The 1880-nt window shown below is 40.9% G+C and overlaps 1 protein-coding gene across 1 annotated transcript; it reads right to left on the reverse strand.

Moving 5' to 3' along the window:
- Positions 1-17: 17 nt before the first annotated feature.
- On the reverse strand, positions 18-1812 carry LOC105315975 (extensin-like; the record flags this gene model as incomplete). The annotated part of the gene is made up of 2 exons (XM_011410759.1): positions 18-1409; positions 1519-1812. Coding segments are annotated over 2 exons (1686 nt in total), but the record flags the coding sequence as incomplete, so codon positions are not given.
- Positions 1813-1880: the final 68 nt, after the last annotated feature.

Below are 1880 nucleotides of genomic sequence, written 5' to 3' on the forward strand. Positions count from 1 at the left end.
TGATTGAGGCCATCCACTTTGTGACAATGATCTTGGTTTAGATGCTGTTGGAGGAGGTTGTGTAGTTTCTAAAAGTGGTTGGGGTTTTTCCGCCATTGACAATGATTGAGGCCGTCCACTTTGTGACAATGATCTTGGTTTAGATGCTGTTGGAGGAGGTTGTGTAGTTTCTAAAAGTGGTTGGAGTTTTTCCGCCGTTGACAATGATTGAGGCCGTCCACTTTGTGGCAATGATCTTGGTTTAGATGCTGTTGGAGGAGGTTGTGTAGTTTCTAAAAGTGGTTGGGGTTTTTCCGCCATTGACAATGATTGAGGCTGTCCACTTTGTGGCAATGATTTTGGTTTAGATGCTGTTGGAGGAGGTTGTGTAGTTTGTAAAAGTGGTTGTGGTTTTTTCGCCGTTGACAATGGTTGAGGCAGTCCACTATGTGACAATGATCTTGGTGTAGGTGCTATTGGAGGAGGTTGTGTAGTTTCTAAAAGTGGTTGGGGTTTTTCCGCCATTGACAATGATTGAGGCTGTCCACTTTGTGACAATGATCTTGGTTTAGGTGCTGTTGGAGGAGGTTGTGTAGTTTCTAAAAGTGGTTGAGGTTTTTCCGCCGTTGACAATGATTGAGGCTGTCCACTTTGTGGCAATGATTTTGGTTTAGGTGCTGTTGGAGGAGGTTGTGTAGTTTGTAAAAGTGGTCGGGGTTTTTCCGCCATTGACAATGGTTGAGGCCATCCACTTTGTGATAATGATCTTGGTTTAGGTGCTGTTGGAGGAGGTTGTGTAGTTTGTAAAAGTGGTTGGGGTTTTTCCGCCGTTGACAATGATTGAGGCTGTCCACTTTGTGGCAATGATTTTGGTTTAGGTGCTGTTGGAGGAGGTTGTGTAGTTTGTGAAAGTGGTTGGGGTTTTTCCGCCATTGACAATGGTTGAGGCCATCCACTTTGTGATAATGATCTTGGTTTAGGTGCTGTTGGAGGAGGTTGTGTAGTTTGTAAAAGTGGTTGAGGTTTTTCCGCCGTTGACAATGATTGAGGCTGTCCACTTTGTGGCAATGATTTTGGTTTAGGTGCTGTTGGAGGAGGTTGTGTAGTTTGTGAAAGTGGTTGGGGTTTTTCCGCCATTGACAATGGTTGAGGCCATCCACTTTGTGATAATGATCTTGGTTTAGGTGCTGTTGGAGGAGGTTGTGTAGTTTGTAAAAGTGGTTGTGGTTTTTTGGCCGTTGACAATGATTGAGGCCGTCCACTTTGTGACAATGATCTTGGTTTAGGTGCTGTTGGAGGAGGTTGTGTAGTTTGTAAAAGTGGTTGGGGTTTTTCCGCCATTGACAATGGTTGAGGCCGTCCACTTTGTGATAATGATCTTGGTTTAGGTACTACTGGGGGAGGAGACTTTAGTGTCTTTTGTGACAAACCTATTAATAGTAATTGCTATTAATAATAATAAAAACTGACTGTAAATAATTTAGTGCTTGCTGATTACATTCGTTAATTTCAATACATTCTTGTAGTTGATATTTATACCTTTTATTTTTCCAGTAGCTGCTCTCATTTCATGTAGCAGTGTTGGATGTTCTTCAAATGCTTTTATAAGAAGAGACATTCCTTCATGATCATTAACAGCATTTTTAATCTTTCTTATAGTATCAGCATCAAGCAGTGGTAGAGACTCCTCCAGTTGTCCTTTGATCAATAACTCATGAAACTCTATCAATTCAGATACTTTTGGTCTATCATCTGGTATATCCATTAATGCAATAGGAGAGAGTGGATGACCTCCTATCAATGACTCTTTTCTACCTGTAGGAGGAGCTGGTCCTATTGTTGACAAAAAATAAAAATAATTTACAATGTAATAATGTTTATTATGATATACTATTAACAGT

This window comes from Amphimedon queenslandica, unplaced genomic scaffold, assembly GCF_000090795.2.
Source record: "Amphimedon queenslandica unplaced genomic scaffold, v1.1 AMPQUscaffold_6468_Cont21573, whole genome shotgun sequence".
NCBI lineage: Eukaryota > Metazoa > Porifera > Demospongiae > Haplosclerida > Niphatidae > Amphimedon > Amphimedon queenslandica.